Source organism: Penicillium citrinum, assembly GCF_028827155.1.
Source record: "Penicillium citrinum strain IBT 23319 chromosome Unknown utg000002l:1.0-3833315.0:1.0-3834789.0, whole genome shotgun sequence".
In the NCBI taxonomy this organism is placed as follows: Eukaryota; Fungi; Ascomycota; class Eurotiomycetes; order Eurotiales; family Aspergillaceae; genus Penicillium; species Penicillium citrinum.
The window spans coordinates 1,617,507-1,638,576 of NW_026622687.1; the positions used below are offsets into that span (position 1 = coordinate 1,617,507).

Sequence of the window (21,070 nt, forward strand, 5' to 3'; positions counted from 1 at the left end):
AAAAGGGAGGAGGGTGGGTTGCGCACCCCTAGATTTGTTAGCATACTGTGGCCATAAATGGACACTACACCCAATCCGAGGCATGGCAGCATCTGTACTGTTCTCTTCAAATCAAATTAAATTAAAAAAGCCATGTTCGCGATTTTCTGTTCAAGCCTGGGCTGAGTACCCCCCCCCCCCCTCCTCCTCCAAGCCGTTCAGATGTGACACTAGACAGAATTCCAAGTACAATATCTTTTTCATGCATTGCAGGCAAAGGACTGAAAGGGCGTCTTGCATTTAGAGACACTGGGCCTTAGTCGGCTTTGAATATTATTGGGCTGCTGCCTTGGTAGTTGGCCAATCCGAATAGTCGATGGCGTAATTTAATGCGCCTGATTGAAGTCAGTGCACATGTCTAGCTGCCTTACTGAATCCAAAATTTGGAGCCTCATCTCGAAATATCAGCATATAAGGCTTCCGTCCTACAGATATGCGACTCCGTTCTCGTTTCCCGGTATACAATTTTTCAAGACCCACTACTCTCTGCTATGCAGGCTTTGGAATTAAACCCGACTTTACAGAGTTCTGCAGGACCCTCGCCAGTAAACCCACTTAAGGGTTCGATCTATACTGAAAAGGGCCGGCCAAGCATTATTCATGAGTATTGCTTAAAAGCGGATCGTGAAGGTCGCAATAAGTGTATATGGATCTGTATGAAGAAGCGAAATAGGTGGATCGCAAAGGATATGTGCCTAGAGAAGGAGGGACTGGTACTCGGAATGCCGGAGTTGCGCATGCAATGCAGCTGGTGGAGACGGCATTCACTTTATTCTGTTGTAGGGGTCAAAGAAGTCATGGTGATATCTGTCTCTGAAAAGAAAATAAGCTATTATGCTGATAAATCAAATCATCTTTAGTTTGGATACGCTAAATACGACAAAAGGACGAACGAAATTTCTGTATACGTGAAAAATATCGACTATAACTCTGAAATAGCAAGGATTCAGAACGCCATTGAAGAACCAAGCCCGGATGTTGATCCTTGGGAATGCGGTGTGAATATCCAAGGGGAATGTCACGACCCAGGGTTTGAATGCCCTAATTCACGCTGGGATACAGTGTTAGGGGATTTCTACTGCCCTATCCAACACTCTCGAGCGCTGCGACTGCGGGAAGATGTCTATAAGTGGCTACCTGCCATGGTAGAATGCTATTGGCAAAACGGAATTAAACCAGATGACGCCAAATTTCTTGAGGCTGGCAGTTTTGTTACATTTTATCGGTAAGCCGCGCCCTTCAATTCCTCGACTTAAATTTAAGTTGATTGTTTTGGATAGGGATCTTGCATGGGATGCTTGGCTGGATGCAGCGAGTCCTTATGGACAGATAATAAATGGATTTCAGTTGATTGAAGGCTGGCATATACGTTATCTATTATGTCTCATTCTAGGTAGTATTTTACTCAGTGCTTGCGTCGTGGCAGTATCGACTGCAATTCAGGGAAATTTTGAGGCAGGTCTGACGGCAGGTTCATATGCACTTGCAATCACGACACTTGGTCTAGCGGTTTTGACATTCCTGAGTGCTATCTTTTGAGCTGGACATTACTACCTCTCTTTACATATTGTTATGATGGATCATTGAATGGGTACCTTCGCCATGTAGTGATGCCAGCCTCACCGGGCCTAGTTTGTCGGAACCTCCACACGAGCAGTAGTAAAACGAGACTGATTTCGAGCACATATACCAAGATATATAGGACTTACTCTCTTACACACAGGAAGCTTCTTTCTGTAGATATTTACTAAAACATGACATCAAAACTTGTACCTGACAAGTTGAAGCATCGTTTATTTCTAATATACAGTATGCCATAATTATCATCGATGAGCCCCTGTCCACTACGGGTCTAAATAAATGCTAGATGTTTACCGATAATCTACCCAGTTGAAACTACCCTCTCACTAATTGCTGAAGAGCTTGCTATATTGCAGATATTATGCTGTACATGTGTATCTGATAGTAGAATCGGAAGGTGCTGACCAAATGCGCCTTCCGAAGATAGGGTGTCTATTGTACGGAACGATAGGCAAGAGCAATCAACAGACTCTAAATTCATGTTTACAATCTTGTTTACACCCCTGTAGAAATTGAAGTTGCTACTCTTTCAAATACCCATGACACGATGAAAGAGTCTTCAACTTCCATCTGATCATCAATGCAGGGAGAATTTCTCCATTTCAAGCCATCGAATCTTCCCGGCCTACAGTTTCTCAACGTGTGGCCCCGACAGGCGGTTTCCAAAGGAGAAACAACAACAAACGCTCGGGGAATTCAGATTAACGAGGTCAATCTCACGGATACCTCGAGCGATTTCAGAATTTCGTCCTCAACTTTTCAGAAGCCGCGTGGTGGACGCAAACAAATCTCCCGAACCAGAGCTGTGGTTCACAAGACAAGGACGAGACTTTCGAGTCCTGTGAACACGGAGCCCGGTAAGTCCGATGCCTGAACTATTCCAATCATTTCAGAAACCTACTAATGTACCTCCAGGCCAAACCGGGTGTGATGTCCCGTGGAGACATATCACGCAGAGAAGGACTGAATGACTGAATGACGGAATCTCTCACCATCTGCTGCTACGAGGTTATTCGTGTTTCTAGCTAGATACGTTGTATTTACGATTTATACAAAGCGAAAGCACCAAAATCCCAGAAATCGAAATAAAAGACGGGCCCACATTTAATTCTCGTCTTTGTGGTGATACTATATACTAAACACTTTTTCCATCACCACCACCAATAGTTTGTAGTATACGTAGTTCGAATCCAAGAAAATCCATTCCAAATAGCTATACAGTAAAGCAGCCATTTTAAATTCTCAAAGCCCATATTCTAGAGCCTTCCAATTCAAATTGTGAAAGAGTGGACTCCGCTGCCGAGTAACTAATTGATCGACGTACTAAGTGGAGGAAGACGAGTAAACTTGGAAACTTTGCCGTTTCTCGGGTGTCTTGCACAAACGCATACCTTATGAGCACAGTAATATTCTCTGCTGTCATCCTACTGTATAGGTTCCTCGTCATACTAGTAGTATTGCTCAGGCCCTGGGATAATATCATGTGATGGAGAACCACTCAGGTAATACAGTAGCTCTATTCTATAGATGAAATCCCGGATCCTACAAATATATACACCAGGAACTAAACAAAAGCAAAAAGAGAAATAAAATTGATAAACACATACGGAGTACATAATCCCCAATATCCATCCCATCACCATCAAATCCAAATGAAACGAAATCAAAATATCCATCGCCAAACATATTCCCGCCAAGCATCACGTTCCGACAGGGCTGAAAATCTACCCTCGGGATACCTAATCGGGACAGCCCGGGGGTTTCATCAGGGCTTCTCCCCTGCCCACACTCTACTACCCACATTCACTTTACCCCAAGCTGCAGACCGAGTGCAGTACATAGGACTCCGTACTGCAGAGTTACGGCAGGAAGGGAGAAGTCGGAACAGAGCGGGTCTTCTTCACACATCACACACTACTACGGAGTTACATAGTACATATTATACACTAGGGAGCAAGGTAAAATGTGAAGCGGAGGATTGCCGAGTCGGGTAACCTTCTTTCTGGGGGGGGGGGGGGATGTGTCTATCGGTGGGGCTTAAGACAAGTTTTGGGGTAAGATTTATTTGATTATTCATGTTTGTGATTATTGAATTGTTAAAAGCGAATTGTTTAGTTTGTATGTTGGATTTATTAGATTGTGATTATTATATAGTTGAGTTTAGTGAGGAGAGTGTAGGCAGTGTAAAGTGTAGGGTAATCAGGGTAATGAGGGCAGTAAACTTCTAGTAGTAGACAAGGTTACGGTACGCCGAAACTTGTCACGAAAAACAGGGAATGCCGATCATAACTGTAGGGAAACTGGACCGAATTATTATGGAGTAGTAGAGTACGGAGTAGAATATAAAGAGATTATATCCTGCACATACTACACCTTAAAACTTGGAATTTTTGTTTTAGATTGGGAATTCCCACCACGCTCAACGAGGGTGATAGTGGTGGTGGTATGATTGATTATGCTAGTATCTGGGGTATATTCTGAATTACGATAAAATCATGATGAGTTGATTAACTCATCGTCCTGTTTATGTTTCGCCCGCGGTCAAACTGTTCGGTTTGGATTGTATAGGGCGTGGACTGACACTGGCACTGGCACTGACAGGCCTTGATTGAAACAGGCACTAATAGACACTAACAGACCGGGGCTGTAGTGTTTGGCCCTTGCAGATGCAGACTCATAAAGCTGGACTGGACTGGACTGGACTGGACTGGACTGGCTGGCCCAACTGCCAACTATCTCGACCTTAATAACGAGATGATAATCCACCAACGTCATCAGGAGGAAGTCATACTCCACTCCTTATCAGAGGTGTTCAGCGCCAATTTGTCTGCAATGGCAGAAACAAATATAGGGGCTACTTCTAGCCTCCTCTCTCTCAATTCTCAACTCAATCACCCAACTTGAAGAGAACTTTCATTCCAAGCCCATTCTTTCAAAAGTTGTTGAACACGATACTCCGTCGCCCATCCAAGATCCGCCTCAATAGCCCTCAACATACGAATCGCAACACGACGTTCACGAGAATCAGTCACACACTGCCCACTGACGAAAAGTGGTTGTAAAGAATTAATTCGAACACTACCATCCGGTCGGGCAAGTGCAATTCCAAGAATTTCCCGACTATGATATCCAATTTCCGTCTCAATCGATCGATATGACTGTAATCGCCAAGTAATCGTATTCCTCCGAGAAGTCGATTCATGCGGTTTATTAATCAATAATAAAATCCTTGCCATGTGATAATGTTGCATGATTGATGCACACATCGGTAAACTGTGCCAGATTTCTTGCAATGTCGCTAAATCCGCGACTTCTTTTCCGTCGTCGGAGTTATGGTGATGATGATGATGATGATGTTGTTGATGGGTTATTTGGGATGGTTCAATTCGTGCACATGGTTGGAATGTATCGGGAAGTCCATTATACCATGCATCGAGTTCGGCTTCGAGTCGCATCCATCGTTCCAGGAGCAGTTGTTGAGAAATACCCAATGGTCCACTATCGGATCGGGCGTCGCTGGCTAAATTATCCCCGGAGTTGATATAATTTACAATCTTGGATAATATCCAGATTAAACCATTGCAGATGAGATCTTCTTTCATGACGTCGTCGCCCTCGGGATATCCTGTTGCACCGCCGTTGCTTGGAGCGATGAATCCTCGATGGTCAATTTGCAGACCTGCTTCTGTCCACAGGACAATGTCATCTGTGTTTAGCCTTGTATGGCATTCATTGATGACTGAAGTTTGCGAGTCAGGGGTGAGCGTTGAGTTGAAGCAAGGTCTTGTACTACTTACAAGCTGCGAGATAATCCTGTCGCGCAAAATTCCAAAAGGTTGCTCGACGAGCCTTTGAAAAACCCGGTCTCTTTAAATGTGCGAAACGACCATCTCCACTTGGAGGACGATGATCTGGAGGGACGATGCCAACCTCGGCCATATCAAGCAATGACTTAACACCACTTAAATGACGATTCCATGCTGGGTCGGTCGCATCGAGGAATTCATATACCGACAAGATGGCCGTTGCAGCAAGTACTTCATCAGAGTATACACCATGTGAGCGCCGACTATCAGAAATGCGCCGTCGTCGTTTTCGCGGATTCTCTACGTCTCCCTGGTTCACCATTTCTTCCGGAGGTGGTGAACTCTCAGTGTCGGGCTGCAACTGCTTCATCAGAAGCTGAATAGCCTTCTCATAATACTTGGCCCCGTGCCAGATAAAGTCCGTTTCTTTATCTGGCCATACTTCCATGACAGCTTGACGCGAACAAACTCCTCCCATCTTCGCTTTGGCACCTTTCACTCGTCCCAATTGTTTCGCCGCATACGCGCAGGCGGCATATTTGAGGAGAGGATTCGATCTGGCTCGTACCGGAACATATGAGGCAAAGTACGTGCCCAGATCGAACAAGTCCATCCTATTGCTTGTCAGTCAGGCCCTCACATTTTAGTCGCCCATAGGGAAAGTGGCTCATACCATAATCCCGGTCCCTCCGAATAATGTCGCATTAAGAAAGCGATCTCAAAATCCGTCTCGGCATGACCATCGATCCGAACCTTTTCCTCCACCGACCTTTGTGCCGCAACTATAGCCGGTCGCGAAGGGAGAGAGGCGCTCCTTTGACCAGTAGGATGTGCGATCGGATCAACGGGCGGTGATAGGGAGTTTGCGGGATTCAAGAGGAAGTTGATATTTGTGTTATTATGACTTGACATCGACAAGGGCGGGGAGGTCGGAGGAGGCATGGCGCTGGCACGCGATCGAACGGGAGATGGATATGACATGCTGTCTGGTAAAGAGTGTGGCGAATAAGGGAAACGATCTTGACTCGCGACCGCTGATAAACTGTCCATCCCATGTGAATCAGCATCGCTGGTCCTCGAGTCACTTCCCCATCTTTGATTTCGTGATTGCGCGAGGGCTAGGGCGTTGGATTCGGCAAGGGAGGATTCGAGGTCTGTTGCGTATGGGTCGGAATTGTCCACGAAGATTACTATGGCGTAAGAAGTGAGTGTCAGCGTGAGCAGTGGAAGTCTGCTATACCCTGAGATGGAGGAATTGGTACCATGTTTAGGAATATCCAGCCAGACACTATCTTTATGGAAGGAGTCTTTATAAGAGAAAAAGCCTTTCAAGTCACCACGTCCTTCCTGAGCGGCGGCGGCGGTATTCATGGAGGCATTCTGCTGATGACGAAAAACGATACCCTCGCTAGGACGACATTCACGACCTCCTTTCCGACATTGCGAGCACTGGGGTTTTTGTTCGTCGCCTGTGGGTGAATTAGCGGGAGTCAGTATATGGGGATGATACAGGATCACAGGAGATGAGAGAGATACATTTAAGTTTCCGAGTGCGACATGTCAGGCTAGACTAGTTAGTCGAGGCATCTGCAGGGAGTGAGATTCAAACGTACCAACCAGTTCTCGATCGCATGCTGAGACATGAATGAGCAGTTGACTGGGTAGAATACACATATGTAAGTAAAAAATGCAGATGAGATGAGAAACCTGGAGACTTGCGGGGGTGGCACCTGACTTGGGGGGGCTTTGGCCCCCACACTCCGCATTCTTCTCTTTCTTCTCTATTCACTCCTCTATTCTATTCATTTGTTGATACTCTATTGATATACTCTACGGGTGAGTATATTGAAACAAGACTGTCAGTCCCTCAGTCACCCTGGTTATCTCAACAACCCCAACAGAGTCAGGCAAGGCTAACATAGCCAACATAGCCCAACATAGCCAACAGACTAACACTGGCCAAGAACACCGAAAGATGCCATTTCAACTAATAACCTGACTAGCTTCATATACAGTGCAGCAAATCCATGGATACACGAACAGTCTTGCCAACACTCTGCCCACTCCCATGCACGGATCGCTCCTCTACCAAATCTCACTTCACACGGCCCCCCTACTTCTAACCATATCCGATCAAGTTCCCCTCAATCTTCCGCTCTCGCTTACAAACATATCATATCCTATAATATCATATCTCTGGACATTTTGCAATACTCATATCATTTGACCTGATCTAATAGACCCTCCGCTTCATATCTCTTCTTATATAGTACAGCTAATAAACTACTTTCACATACGTGAAGAGCGGAGAAATGAGTGGAGATATTAAAAGTCAAAACAGCTTGTATACCAAAGTGCAGGTACACTAATCAATCGGCCATGTTAAATTCCAATTAGATGAGAAGATACTACTGAGTAAGAGGGGTAATACTGTAATGCACATATACCCATTAATCGTTCATTTTCGCTCCGACCAGCGGAAGAGACCGTGATAGAACTATAGAGCAGAGAAGAGATAAAACAAAGGAAATTCATCAAGGCCAAAAACAAAACATCTGAACTATATCAAGTCCCAAGGTATCACAGCAATCAATCACAATCACAGCACACAATCATAACCTATACCAACTCAGTATTCCCATGGAAAGAGGGTAAGACAACGAACTCAGGACGCCACGGCTATAGATCAAAACAAACAATACAGAAACGCAACCCAGACAAACACAGAGAGGCGAGAGAGGTGAGGGAAAAGGGGGAGAGATTAAGCCATAAGCTCATTGATAGAAATCTCATCATCCTGTCTCCCAAGCTCAGGCAAAAGCATGGCAGGTCTCCCCATAAGATGAGCACCACCCCCATCCATCCAAGGTCCCCGTTCAGCATCACTCGCGCTAAGAACACCTTCAGCCCTCTTCATAGTCTCAACATCCAGATCAGTAACATAAGCATCTCGATGTGTCCCATCACCCGCACCACCAGGAAGTCTCAATCGAACTTCAAATTCATTATTAAGCATCATCTCATCTTTCCATAGACGACGCTGTCCATCAAAGACACAAAGAACCCTCTTCTTCGTCTTCATACTTGAATTCGGACATCCCCAAGATTGAGGATAATTTCCCCGATTATTTCTTCTCCTCGTCACGACAGCCCGCGGCTTACCATTCTTCGAAACGGCATTATTCGATCCTAGAATCACTCGCGACGCTGGAGCACTGGCAGAGGATTTCGATTTCCGATTTCGCCAAAGATCATTAAAATCATCTTCATCATGAGAATCATCTTCTTCAAACGACCCAGTCGAATCAAGTAATTGGTGCTTTTCCATCGTTTTCTGAACTTCCTCATCAGAAGCCACTTCCGCTAATCGTTGTTGATTAATTGCTTCAGATGGTTCTTCCTGTTGAACAACTCTCAAAACACAATCATCAAGATGTTCATAAAAGTCCTGCGCATTACTAAATGTAATCGAACAAGTCGAACATTTACCCGTAGCATCCGGAGAATAATTCGTTCCTTTCTGAGATGAACCACCATTCGGACTTCGTTTCCGACAATTTGGTGGTGTTTGTTCGACACCATGGACGGATGTAAGATGTCTTTTGAAAACGTCGGCTCGATTAAAACTTTTCTCCGCGGGGGATCCGGGACCCGGACAGAATCCACAGACCATTGTTCCCTTGTAATGGGTGAGGGTGTGTCGATTTTTATCGTATTTACGGGCAAAGCCCTTTGTGTGATATTCGCAGGTTAGGATGGGACATTTTTCGGGACGTTCGGATTGGTGGGTGAGCATGTGTGCTTTTAGATCTTTGAAGATTCGGCCGCAGTCTGGGAAGGGGCAGCGACCTTTTTCTTTTGTGTCGTCGTCTGCTTCGATGGTTGAGAGGGTTGGACTTTGTTGGGAGCGTCTGGAGCGGATTGAGGAGATTGATGAGCGACGGTCGTAAACGGAGACTGGGCGGGATGGAGCTGTGTTTGCGATCATGGAGGACCGGGGGAGGGTTTGGTTCTGGTGTGGAGAGCTTTGGTGGTCGAGATTGTCATTGTATGAGATTGGGGATGCGTCGGGGGAGGAGTGTGGGAGGTAATTTTGGGGAATGTTGGAGTATGAGGATTGTTGGTCTTCGTAGGAGATGGTTGGGGTGAAGTTGGGAGTAGATTGAACTGGTTGGATCAAAGATGGATCTATTGAAAGTTGTTAACAATTAGTAACTCAGATCTGATTTTCGATGAGATTGACTTCGCGGGGGGGAGCGGAAATGGTCCATGGATAAATGCGCCACGTACCAACGAAAGGATCGGGGAATTTCTCCTGATATAAAGCTTCCATATCAACATGTCCCATATAATCATGGGATGAAAATAAATCGCCCATGACTACGGCGGGTAAACCTAATCCGTGATTTGTATTGACCCAGTTATCTTGGAAGACGTGCTGAGTGCCAGAATATGGAGAACTGATGGCTGAAGAGGGTGCACTGGCAATAGAAGGACCCGAGGCTGCGGAGCCTGTCGGGATCTGGGGCTCGGACTGGCTAGTGGAGACCGAGGGAGGTGTAGCAGGCATGGAAGGGAATTGTTGTTTTTGTAGATCTTCATAGATAGGACCATCCATATAAGAGATCTGGAAATCGGGAGGAGGTTGGGCTTGGGCTTGGGGTTGTTGTTGCTGCTGCTGGTATGGCATTCCATCTATGGGGAAAGAGAACATATCCACCATATTAGGATCCATGGGCATAGGTTGGAAATAGGTAGATTTAGATTGAGGATGGATGGCGAGCATTGTGACGTTGGAACGCGTTCGAGTAACCTTATTCTTGATGAATATCAGTGGAAGTTATACTTATGCCGGTGGGAGAATGAACATACCGTGCTGTAGAATTGCGGCCCGGTCAAGTCAACGTGCGAACTCGGAAGATAGGTTACGTGTGATGAAATCGTTACACGCAAGGAGGAAAGAAAGAGGTGGGTGAAGTAATATAATGAAACAAGATCACGGAGTCATGAAGATACTCCTTGCGTGGTGAGAAAGAAGTATGACATGGGGGGGAGGAGGAGATGGAGATCATTTAATACGGGGGAAAAGAGAGTTATTATACTGAAATCAGGATGAACCAGAAAAGGGAATGGCATAAAATGGAGAATGTGAAATATAATAATCAAATAATTTAGTTTTGAAAAGAGAAGAAAAAAAAATAAGAATAAATTATTTTTACTACGGAGTATTCCATGCAATAATCACAAAAAAAGAAAGGAAAAAAAATTAAATAAAAAATAAAAAATAAAAAAAGAAAAAGAATAAACCGAAAAAGGAAAGTGACAGGACTATCAGACGTATGACGTGTGTAAATGACAATACGCGAACTGTACTTTAGGGCTATTCAACCCAGTATATTTAGTATTAGTTATTTAGGATTGGAGTACATAGAGTATAGAATAAGGAAGAGTACATATGTACATATATAGTAGATAGAAGAGACTCAGCCCCCCAGGCGTTCAGTATACTCTACAACATACACTGTACAATAGCAGTCCACTGCTATCTACACGGGTGTAGATAACTATAAACAGCAGAGTAGAACCGAGGAACATTATCTACAGTGGCTATCCGCTGCATACTCTGTACTATGGCTAATGCTGATCTGTATGATGCTAATCATCATCGGCGAGTCCGTGTACTTTGGCATTCCGCTACCTAGTCAGTCTTTAGTATTCCCTAGTCATCTTTAGTCGATTATCTCTTCGCAAGTATGGATTTGTCATGGTGGATCCTGACTCTACAACAGTAGAGTATGTACATCTTCATCCACTACTGTAGTCACTAGTTACTACAGTAAATTATCATGACAGATACTACTGTAAGTAATACACTGACATCGGCAACGGATCACACTGATGATTCACCACGCATTGTTAATCAATTCACATTTCCAAACGAATGCCCTCCATCACCCATCCGTTGGCTGAGAAGCAAACCCGGGTTACCGGGTCATCCACTAGACCAAACACCCACAAACAAATCACACCGTCGAAGCGCCCATCGCAAGAACTCACCCTGTGGAGTCATCACCCACTCACACCTATCGATTCACGATCTGACAGTCAAAATCGTGTTACGCCCGCCCGCTCGGGACCGACGATCGCGACGCCCTCGGTTCACTGATTGGCATCACCTGGTACCCAGTCTGGGAAGAGAACGGAGTACAAGAGGTGGGCCACTATTTCCCCTTTGTCCTCCCCTCAATGACGATCTCTCGGTCCAGGCGATTTGCTCCGATCTTCCCTCCCCTGGTGAGAGCCGCATGCGTTCGTTGGCATCTGGGCCGTCCCCGTATTTCCCGGTACTGTGCTCCGTACATACAGGCAAAATGCAGCCAGTCTGGATGGGGCGAGGCTGGGTTGGTTTGGATCGAAAGGGTGGTTTATTTCGTGCTCACATGTAGAACCTCGATCGTGGTTTACTGTGCTTAGTAGTACGTCTGGATGTACTTGTTGTTTACAACCTCGATACATCGCGAACGGTCTATACTAGGTAGTATCCGATACAGTATCCGACGAGATCTGATGACATCGGTCGATTTCTAGTTCCGAGTCCATCAAGTAAAACCCCAGGCTGTACTCATACTCTACTCTACTGTACACTACTATGGATGAATCCACGATACGGGCAGTTTACTGTTCACTGCCTGACGGGACTCTGCAGTATTCCCCGATCCTCAGCCACGACCCGGAAAAGACCGTCCATCCAATCCCACCAGGTCCTCACAGCCCTGGAGAACATCAATCACCGGAGTAGCCGTCACGAACCAGACGGTCCCTGCCACAGGTCGGTGAGTGCCAGGACCATGACTTGCTCGACGACTGCCACGAACCTTACCCTAGCCACAGAAAAAACCAATCAACACAACCCACCCCCCATCAAACTAAACCCCCATTGGCCTCATGCATCTCGGTCAGTGGGTCAACAAGCGGGATTGAGGCGCAGCAGGGATTGCATTCACCGCTGGGATCGGCGATCCCGACATGACCTCATTCGGCACACGTATTACCTGCCCTACCAGGTCCATGCATAAACCATCCAGAACGCACTGTACTCCGTACACTATAGGCTTACACTACTGTATGTAGCCCTCTTACGTACCCAATAAGGTCATGGTACGAGCTCGCGGGTCTGGCTTGGCTTTGCCTTATGAGTGTGCAGAGGGTCCACGTCAATAAGATCGTTTGTGGCAGTGTTGACAGGAGTCTAGCCCTGTGAAGACAGTCTGTATAGAGTAAGAATATCATCCCAATGAGGACTCTGATATACCAGATTGGGGAACAAGTGCAATCATCCTCGAAACTATCCTCATAACGATCTTCTGAAACGCACAAGACCACCGCCAGTCAGCAGCGTCAGTAGGGGTTTGAGGAACCTGCACACCCTGGTAACTTTTGTGATGAGACGACTCCAATCACCCAATCACTCAGTCCCTCATACCCATTACCCATTATGTACATAGTACCCCCTGTCTAGATCGTATCCCGTACCTACGGGAAAGGGGTACAAGGATTGTAGTCTCTCTAAATGCACGTAGTATTTCTGCTACACCCAATTCCCCATTGTCCCCCATTTAGCCCCCAAATACGCAGACAAATTTTGCCAGCGTAATGAGGCCAAGAACCGCCTATCCCGCTCGCTGATAGGGCTGCTCGCTAAACAGGATGATTAGGGTACCACCCCACAAACAAGCTAGTTCCACAGTCCCGGGAATGTCACCAATCTACCATCATGCATATCCTCAACAACTTCCCCCAAGGGGAAAAAGTTGTGGATATTCATGACTGTGGCGCGGTCCTTGCACTACGGCGACCCCGAGCCTGCAAAATATGGCCTCTCATCACAGCACGGAAATCTCTATAATACTCTACTCCGTATACATAGTATTTTCCACTTCAATTTCCGCTACCATACTCTTGGGTCAGCCAAGCTCATGACCTAGCCACTATACCCCTAGTCGATAAATATTACGGAGTAATCAGTGATGGATTCGGATCGGACTGAAGCTACAACTTCCGTGAAAGATGGGGGCTAGCGATGATCCGTCGAGTTCGTATCCGCCCGTCTCGCATGCATCCAATTTCTGGTCGATCAAATAATTTACAGTAACCTCCATTCTCCATCATGGTCGGGTTAATTTCGGATGGTCTGGATTAAAATTGAGACAACTTCAATTTGCTCTCGAAAGGCTATCCGGAAGTACTACATACTGTAAAGGCCCGCCATTTCTTTCCCCACAACATACTGTAGACGAGTTGACAAGGCTGAGAAAAAACATCAACTTTCCCAATTAATAATAGTCCATCATACTTAACAACACAAGGTAGATGTTCTCCAGATTCCGTAATTGTGTACGAGATTAACCCCTGTCAGAGTGACTAGTGTTAGTACAAGTCCGCCTATCCTACTAGTTTCTTTACGACCACAACCTATGACTGTATACTGTACACCAAGCGCAGATCATAACTCAAGCATAGACCGGAATCCGGTCCGACACCGTCCTTGTAGTTTCTCCACGGACTGAAATTAAGCAGCATTCACCAAATTAGGACTCATACACCCCCGTATCTACTCGTAAAATACCACATAGATTTACAAAAACCGTGAGAGAGATCTATTTTCAGATTTCCCTGTGTACTGGCAAGTTCAAAACTCACATCTAAGCCTTATGGCAGTGTTACTATATCTGTACATAGTACTGTATGTACTTGGCGCCTCCCTGTCGTCCATGTGGTTGCGGCGACAAATCGTGGATTGTGAGAGGGTGTGCTAAAAACAGAAGTCCAAGTCTTGCAGGGATCCTTGATATGGTGTGGATCGTCATTGGCAGGGTTCAAGTCCGGCTTTCCTTTGGATATCCTGGTTAAGCAGCATTTTCAAACAAGATCTTCCTAAATTTGTGATTTACCATGTAGGGAGTAGGAAAGATGTCCTATGTTTATAGAGTACTAGCGATGTATGTAGATTTCTATTTTACCTGAATTAATCGACTTCCCATCGGGCGCAAGATATTGATTGTTTCGACCTGTACAAGGTAGCCCTAGTATACTCCATCTACAGTCCATGCATAAATTCATTCTAAATAAAAAGCCCGGAGTCCATAAGATTCTCGAAGCCCACAGGAGCTGCAATTTTCAAGTCTCTCTTCCATCTACCCCTTTCTTTTCGTACATGAAACAATCAAGTCACGACTTACATTGTCTCGGATGGGGATGTGTATGATGTGGATTGAGTCGTCCAAAATGAATTAACCCTGAAATTCCGCCCCCAATTTCATTTTCTTACACACAGATCTTGTACGAGGCTCTTACCTCCTCCTATTGGCGATACTCTCAATCCTTCTTTTAGTATCCATGGATCTGTACTCCATAGTTAGTTGCACTGAGCGAGTTTAGTCCAAACACTATCAGGTGTAACCCCACTGCCGCGTGGACTCGATCTGACAGAAAACGTGGCCATCATCCGTCCATAGCATTGCACACCCCCTGCTGTAGATACTACATACTACAGTACTTTGATAGGATTAGCTTATACTCTGTACACTAGTAACACACCAATTCATCCGACCAGGATTCCTTCAAAAAAAGAAAGGAAAGTCTCTCAATTTCCTATCTTCAAAGGACGCTATTCAGACCAATTCAGTATAGACTTATTGCGTCTAGTTAATTCAGTGCGACACGTTCCACCCTAATCCAATCTAGGTAAAAGGACTCCGATTGAACGAAATTGTTCAATTCCAGCGCTTGCCAAAGAATCCGCGTGATCATCCCAGAGCCGCACTCCAGTCTGCTAAAAGTACATTACACTACCCCTACTCAACTTCAATCTATACCCCTATCAAAATACCCTGTACACTAGTGTACAATGTACTATCTATCTACATACTCATCCCAATCAACCAAGTCTATCCGAGAAACCCCAATATTTGTAGACCCCTTAATTGACAATATCACCTATCGGCTTTTCTTCGCTGATGAACGCCCCCGTTTCAAGAAGCGATCCTCCCTCAACCGCGCGCCACAGATAACCCGGCCCCATGGGTTAAACTGCATCTGGGCACAGTAAAGGGACCTATCTTGTTAGCGCTTATCATAGTTAGTCTGGGGATTTGACAAATATCCTGTCACGGAATAGTTGAGAAATTGACACCTCCTGTCATTTAGCTTGACGGTAAAGTCCGAAATCCCCGGTGCATAGAGCGCTGGCAATTAATTTGATCGGCAAAATGGGGGGAGTACGCTGTCACTTACTCGCGCGACACGAGGATTATCGGCTAGTGGAAAAATTTTGATTTCAAATCAATAGTTACAATATCTAATTCCGGCGTCCACAGTACTTTGTGCGAAATTTCCAATTTTACTATATACAATTTACAGTATTCACTCACTCGGAACCACGAGGAACATGGCTGGCTGGAAAAAGATGGCAGATCAACATGACACCTTGTCTCCATCCATGGGAATATGTAATTCCGTCGGTCTTATGCTTTCTTTTCTCCACTCACTATTGAGTTATGGTTGATCACGTACAGAGAACTCCATTCTAACTGGACACTGTTGTAATACGCACAACTTCTACTCCGTACGTATACTAGTAATCATGATATTTCCCCTGAAAGAGTGGAGATACTGCCAAGCAATGACTTTTCCCAATGCTATTCCTGCCAAAATGTTGACAATTTTGCCCGTGTTTAAAATTCTGACAATGTATAGTACTTTTGGTTGTGGGACTGTTTATTCGCCATTTATCTGTTTCTTTTTTGGAGTTTGGCCTCTCGCACCCCTAATAATCTAAATTAATATTCATGCTTTAATATCTTGATGACTTTACTATGTACAAAGTAGTAAAATTGTCCATAGCTACTTACCCAATTCCACAAATACATAAACCCATGTGCTCCGAATCCGATATCAGATTACCCCTTTTTTTGCACGGTATATCCTCGCCAACACAAAGAACTCCGTCCAAGCACCGACCTACGCTGTATGCGTTGTCCTCAGGGGACTAATTTTGCCTCGAATCTAGACCCTCAAATCCTTCGATTTGGGCAGCAAAGCACAGTCCATCTTTGTGGACTCAAGATGATACTAGTCAGGATGACAGCCAGCCACCGTTAACCCCAAGCTCGGACACAAACCTCCGTATTATTCCCGACAATATTCTCCGCGAACGTGAGGTCTCCATTTACCAATACCACGAAGTCGAAAGCAAGGGGGTGTAGCCCACATTAACACTGCGTACTCTAGAGGATAATTCTTTTCCGGCACTAGGTACCTCTATCCGACTACATGCTACAGTCTATTCCAGATAGACTCCTCGGAATTCATACATACATACTCCTTCCTACTGCAATTCAGTGGAGACCGATCGACAGCCGACGACAAGACTACGTACCCTCTTACCATGTCCGTTCAAAAACTGAGAGACACGAGCTCAAGACTGCAGGGTTGGACGAACGTCGATCTAGTCTCGTCCCGCACTGTTCCCTTCTCTATGGGTCACATGGCGTGAACTCTTCCCCCTGCATTGAGCATCGTACATCGTGATTCGTCATGTTCTTTTAGCGTAGCGACTCGCGTCCTGTCTTTGGGTCTTGGGGATGGGGCACGGGCACGGGCAGGGAACACGGGCGGTCCGATCCTCTTCCATGTGGGAGAGATGTGGGGAGTTAGAGGGTTGGGATGGGATAGGATTGGCATTTGGGGTGAGGCTGGTACATTGTGTATACATGCAGTTATTGGCGAACCCTGAAAATGTGACTGGGTTTGTGTCTGGTTGTGCTGGCTTGCTTGGCTGGGAGGCCCTGGAGTTGTTAGTTCCTGTTCCTGCCGGTGATTCTGATTCTATTCCCCATTTTGATTCATTATTATGCTTTTGAAAGGGGTCACAGTATCGTCAATTTCGTCTGGTTGTATTCTTTCTACGTACTCCGTTCACCCCCAGCATTCTTTGCTTTGGCCCGTGAAGATTTGTAGAATGAAAGACACCCAATAACTACCCGTCCTGTTCGGCCCCGTGAACTATTGATGCAAGATAAGCTTTAGCTTGAAGTCAGAATAGTGAAGAGACAGGAGGCGACTGGACTAAAATTGATTCATTCATCCTCCTATTCGAGCAATAATATGACTCGATGAAGATAGTTGTCAGAAGGATCAATATTTTCTTCTTCCCTGCGGAGCACAACCGACTCGAACGCATCTGGTTTAAGCTACTGCATGATGAATGACATCATGCTCGATCGACGAGGATCTACAGTGCCCGGGTGGGTGGCGTACATAGTACAATGTATGTACATGGATGTACCGTTCGCCAGGGCAAACATTCTTGCCCTTGCCGGAGAATCGTTGACTAAGACTACACCGTGTCAGAGTCTAGAAGCCACCAGGAGTAGAACTTGCGTTTCATTCCTAGTTGCCTTTAAATAATCCTGATGGAGAAGAATTAGTCGAGTCGAATCGAATACAGGCATCTTTCATAACGTGTAACCACAAGCGAAGGCAAAGGCATCCCAGGCGATTGGCTCGGGACTTGAAGCAAGTCGTACAGAATGTCACACGATCCCAGGCAATGGTTTTCCTTGACGCGAGATACCATCCTAGTATTCTCGGGTGGATATACCCTAACCAGATTCCGGGGATGGGTTTCGAATACAAATCCTGTACTGTAAACCGATGGTCCCCGATAAAGAACCTCCAATCCTTTTTAGACACTTTGGTCTCAAAATCAAATACAATGAACAATCTCCTTCCTATTTCAATCAAAATATGCAGATTGTACATGTCAATCCTGCGTCAAAGCGGGGGTTGGCGAAAAAAAGGCTCGGCCCAAGTCCCGGAAGAAGCCAATTTCGTACCAAGTTACGTAGCAGGGTAGCTCGCATAAAAGACCTTGCCTTATCATACATGCATACGTCTGACATGCTACTGTCCCTGCTGTCACTTTGACTCGCGCAGTTGCAGATGCAGCAACGGGGTATCGCCAATAACCCCCTTCCGATATCCTCAAAAAAAAATTGCAGAAAGGAGTAGATCTACGAAACGCTGTCAAACTAGTGGCTCACTAGATGATCCGGTTCTTGTTGTGGCGTCCTGTCACACCGCATATACCTATATTATACTATCTATCTCGATTGGCTGCCTATCTATCACAATTGTGATCGTGATCGTGATCTTGATCGTCACGGGTCCGGGAACCAGATTCGCGTCAGCGCGCATCTACTGTACTGTAACTCTTCCCTCAAATTCAATTTATTCATGCATATCGCCAAGCTTAAGCCCGCCTCTTCTCCTTGTACCAGGGCCTCACCTCTTGACTTCATGTACATGTACGGTTATCCTGTGCATTATTCCTTACAGTACCCCTACATGCATGGAGCGTTGTTTTACTTTGTTAGCAATTTAATACCTAGACCTGCCTTTTATTGAGAAGATCGTCGTTTTGTACCGAGTAACGGGTTGACTGGTCGAAACGATCAGTCACTTTGGCTTCACCGCATCGGAAATTTCCGTACGGATAGTACATCACGGATGGGCTCATGGTGGTCGGAAATAAACTACACGGGCCATTCGGGAGCTATATGTCAACTTCCGAAAAGGAAGCGGATGGGAAGAAAAATAAACGTCGATCTATGATCAAGTGTGGGTACGTCGGGAAGGCTCCGTGGAAATGTTTTCTAGGTTCGCCTTTACTTTGTATAACTACATATAGCCTCTATTGAACATACTTATATCAGACTAGGTAGTCTAGTAACCTAACTATCATCTATAAACGTGGATCATGACAAACTACTGTAAAATTTGATAAAAAACAGTCAGCCGCACTGACTGAACCCTCTTCGACTCCGAATTCAAACAGACTGTATCCAAGAATTTCGCATCCTGAATCCCTCGGAACGAAGCCATGAATGATTTACCAATTATGTGGGTAGTATATCCTCCACCATTGAACTATAGTATGTCTACTGTAAATTTCACCCTCACTTCCACTTCATCAAACCAATGGCGAAAAATCACCAATACTCAGAAATACATCTCCGTCATATCTCCTCCCTAACTCCATCCTGTCAAGCCCTATATCCATCCATTCCACCCATCTCCACGCGCTAATCTCAGATCCGGAAATCATCTCGTCGATGAGATTAGCCACAATCGCCTCATTTTTCGGTACTCGATGCGTTCCGCGCAAATTCTCCACTATCGACTACGGTGCTTACAACTTATTCTCCACCACGGGAAAGAACATCGTGCCAATTACCCTATCACCATAGCTCTTCTCCCACTCCGAGATCCAGCATGGTATTTTTTTTCACGATCGAGTCCACTTACTGAGGCGGTGCAGATCAAGAGTCTTTTTTTTTCTTGCCTACATCGCTGTGCCCGCAAAGGTTTTTATTCCTGCCAGCAGTGCAGAAATGATGTGCGCTCTGCCCGAGACATGTGGAGAAATTGAAGTTCTAGTGGTAAATTTCTCGGTGTGATTTCATAGTGTACGGTGTAGTGTCCCTCAACTTTGTACTCCGTACAGTAAGTCTTGCTTCTGATTTTCTCCATCGTGGGGTGTTCTGTTTCCCTTGTCCCTTTACGGGGTGTTTTTTCCCTTCCTGGTGGGTTTTAACACGGTGGAGTTGTTGGGAATTCGGAACCTCCGATACTCTGGTATCGGGATGAAACCATGTGATTTTGAACCCGACACAATGGACCTCACCGTGGAAATGTTCTAACTGGAATTGACTAGAAAAAATCAATTCAGTCAGTGGGGTGGGCATATGGAGTATAGGACATGCCCTTACGGAGTATACCGAGTACACCTGTACTGCTGGGCAGCGGATACAAATCAAAGTATACTGTACTATTGTATCCTGGATATATTCTTTTGAGACAGGGCCAAAAATGGAAGTACAAAGTAATAGAATATTGACATACAATGCACCATCGGTGTACGTGCGAGTATTCAATCCTTGTCTGGGACATTTTCTTGATCTCTGGTCTATTGACTTCTATAGTTTGGCGATCAATGTCACTTTGCAGGTTACACAGGATCGAAGCCAGCAGGGTCTGATCACTCAATGTAAATCTTGGAATATCACATTGATCAGCCACTGTGGCTTTGAATAGGTAGACTTCTCTAGGGATGTGGCTTACCAGATATCTGTAGCTGCCCAGCTTGGTGATACTGATCAAACCTGTTTTCGATCCTGGGCCATCTACTCCGTAGTAAGATCGACATTGATTTTTATCTCAAGGATACGATTTACCTGGCCATACAGTACTCCATAGTAGGGGTTAAATGGGGAGACTTTATGCAATCATTACAGCAGTGCAGCATATAATCAACTACCCAGTTGCCTTGTTCCTGCAGTATGTGCCACAACTTGATAAATATCCAATCGGATATAGGAGCAACGTATAGATGAGGAAATATACCAAAGTACCGTTCAACCCCTGCCCAAACGAAACAGGAGAAACAAGAATCATTCATTGGTACAGCAATGCCGTCTCATATTCCAAAATTTGATTCGATATTTGTGCTTGAGATGCTGTCGTGCAATTAACTGAGATTTCCTTACCTAGACAGCTTTGTCGAACCGGGTAACGTGCTACGA

At 45.3% G+C, this 21,070-nt stretch overlaps 2 protein-coding genes across 2 annotated transcripts; both read right to left on the reverse strand.

Annotated features, from left to right (window-relative positions):
- Nucleotides 1-4,511: 4,511 nt before the first annotated feature.
- Nucleotides 4,512-7,100, reverse strand: N7469_002420 (uncharacterized protein; the record flags this gene model as incomplete). The annotated part of the gene is made up of 4 exons (XM_056641340.1): nt 4,512-5,359; nt 5,418-6,040; nt 6,100-6,895; nt 7,040-7,100. 4 exons carry the CDS (start codon nt 7,098-7,100, stop codon nt 4,512-4,514), a joined length of 2,328 nt encoding a protein of 775 aa, XP_056503834.1.
- Nucleotides 7,101-8,187: 1,087 nt separating this feature from the next.
- On the reverse strand, nt 8,188-10,212 carry zfpA (uncharacterized protein; the record flags this gene model as incomplete). The annotated part of the gene is made up of 2 exons (XM_056641341.1): nt 8,188-9,614; nt 9,717-10,212. 2 exons carry the CDS (start codon nt 10,210-10,212, stop codon nt 8,188-8,190), a joined length of 1,923 nt encoding a protein of 640 aa, XP_056503835.1.
- Between the last annotated feature and the right edge of the window lie 10,858 nt (nt 10,213-21,070).